Below are 1,162 nucleotides of genomic sequence, written 5' to 3'. Positions count from 1 at the left end.
CCGCCCCATCGTACCCCGCCGCGCCCCGCCAGGCTCTGAGCAGCCGCCCGCCTGTCTCCGCAGCTCACCCAGGACGTCTCCCGGCTGCAGCGGCGCAGCCTGCGGCACTCCCGCCAGCTCGAGGCGCCCCGGCCCTACATCGCGGCGCGCTTCTCCGTGCTGCCGTCCACCTTCCAGCCTGGTGACCAGAAGCAGTACGGAGGCTTTGACAACAGAGGCCTGGAGCCCGGCCACCGCTACGTCCTCTTCGTGCTCGCTGCGCTTCAGAAGAGTGAGCCCGTGAGTCTCCCCGGGTGTCTGCCCGTGTCCGGCACCCCCCCCCCCAGGGAGGCGGACCCCAGGGCGGCCTCAGCCCCCGGGGCCTGGACTTCAGATCCAGACACGACCCCACCCCAGCTCCCTGCAGGGGAAGTCAGGGGACTCCCAGGAGGAAGGCGTTTAGGGGAAGGAGCTTTGGGGCTGGGGCTTTGACGCACGTCTAGGAATTCAGCAAAGACGAGGCGGTCCCGGACTTGGACGTGGGGTGGGCTCGTGGGGCCGGAGGAGGGGGAGCGGGGCCGGGGACACAGAGGCTTCTGTTGGAGCCACCGCGAGGGGGACGGGCCCTGAGGGGGGTCCTTGCTCTCCGCCCCGCTCTGCAGACGTTTGCAGCCAGCCCCTTCTCAGACCCCTTCCAGCTGGACAACCCCGACCCCCAGCCCATCGTGGACGGCGAGGAGGGCCTCATCTGGGTGATCGGGCCCGTGCTGGCCGTGGTCTTCATCATCTGCATCGTCATCGCCATCTTGCTCTACAAGAAGTGAGACCCCCGCCCTGCCGAGGGAGGGAGACCTGGAAAGGGGGGGGCTCGGGGCGGCCTGAGGGGGGGTCGTCTCAGGTCCTCACAGAGGCCCTCGCTGGGGCGGATAGGGAAACCGAAGCTCAGAGGTTAAGCCGCTTGATCGAAGTCCCACGGCCTGGGGTTCGGACCCCGCCAGCGATCCGACTGCTCGCGAGCCCCACACGACTCAGCAAGATTTGAGGCAGAGGTGGCCCCTGTCCGGTTTAATGAAGAAAGTCATCGGGCAGGCCACCTGGGACGTGTCCCAGCTTAGAAGGCGGGGGCGGACCCAGCAGGGAGAGTTGGCCCCATTTTCTGGCCACGGCCAAGGCTCAGCGAGGT

At 68.2% G+C, this 1,162-nt stretch overlaps 1 protein-coding gene across 1 annotated transcript; it reads left to right on the top strand.

Moving 5' to 3' along the window:
• Window positions 1–63: 63 nt before the first annotated feature.
• On the top strand, window positions 64–830 carry LOC105310594 (receptor-type tyrosine-protein phosphatase S-like; the record flags this gene model as incomplete). Its single annotated transcript, XM_011386750.2, has 2 exons — window positions 64–279; window positions 642–830. Coding segments are annotated over 2 exons (378 nt in total), but the record flags the coding sequence as incomplete, so codon positions are not given.
• Window positions 831–1,162: the final 332 nt, after the last annotated feature.

This window comes from Pteropus vampyrus, unplaced genomic scaffold, assembly GCF_000151845.1.
Source record: "Pteropus vampyrus isolate Shadow unplaced genomic scaffold, Pvam_2.0 Scaffold6771, whole genome shotgun sequence".
NCBI lineage: Eukaryota > Metazoa > Chordata > Mammalia > Chiroptera > Pteropodidae > Pteropus > Pteropus vampyrus.
The sequence above is the reverse complement of the archived record's forward strand: the minus strand, read 5'-3'. Positions and strand labels throughout refer to the sequence as shown.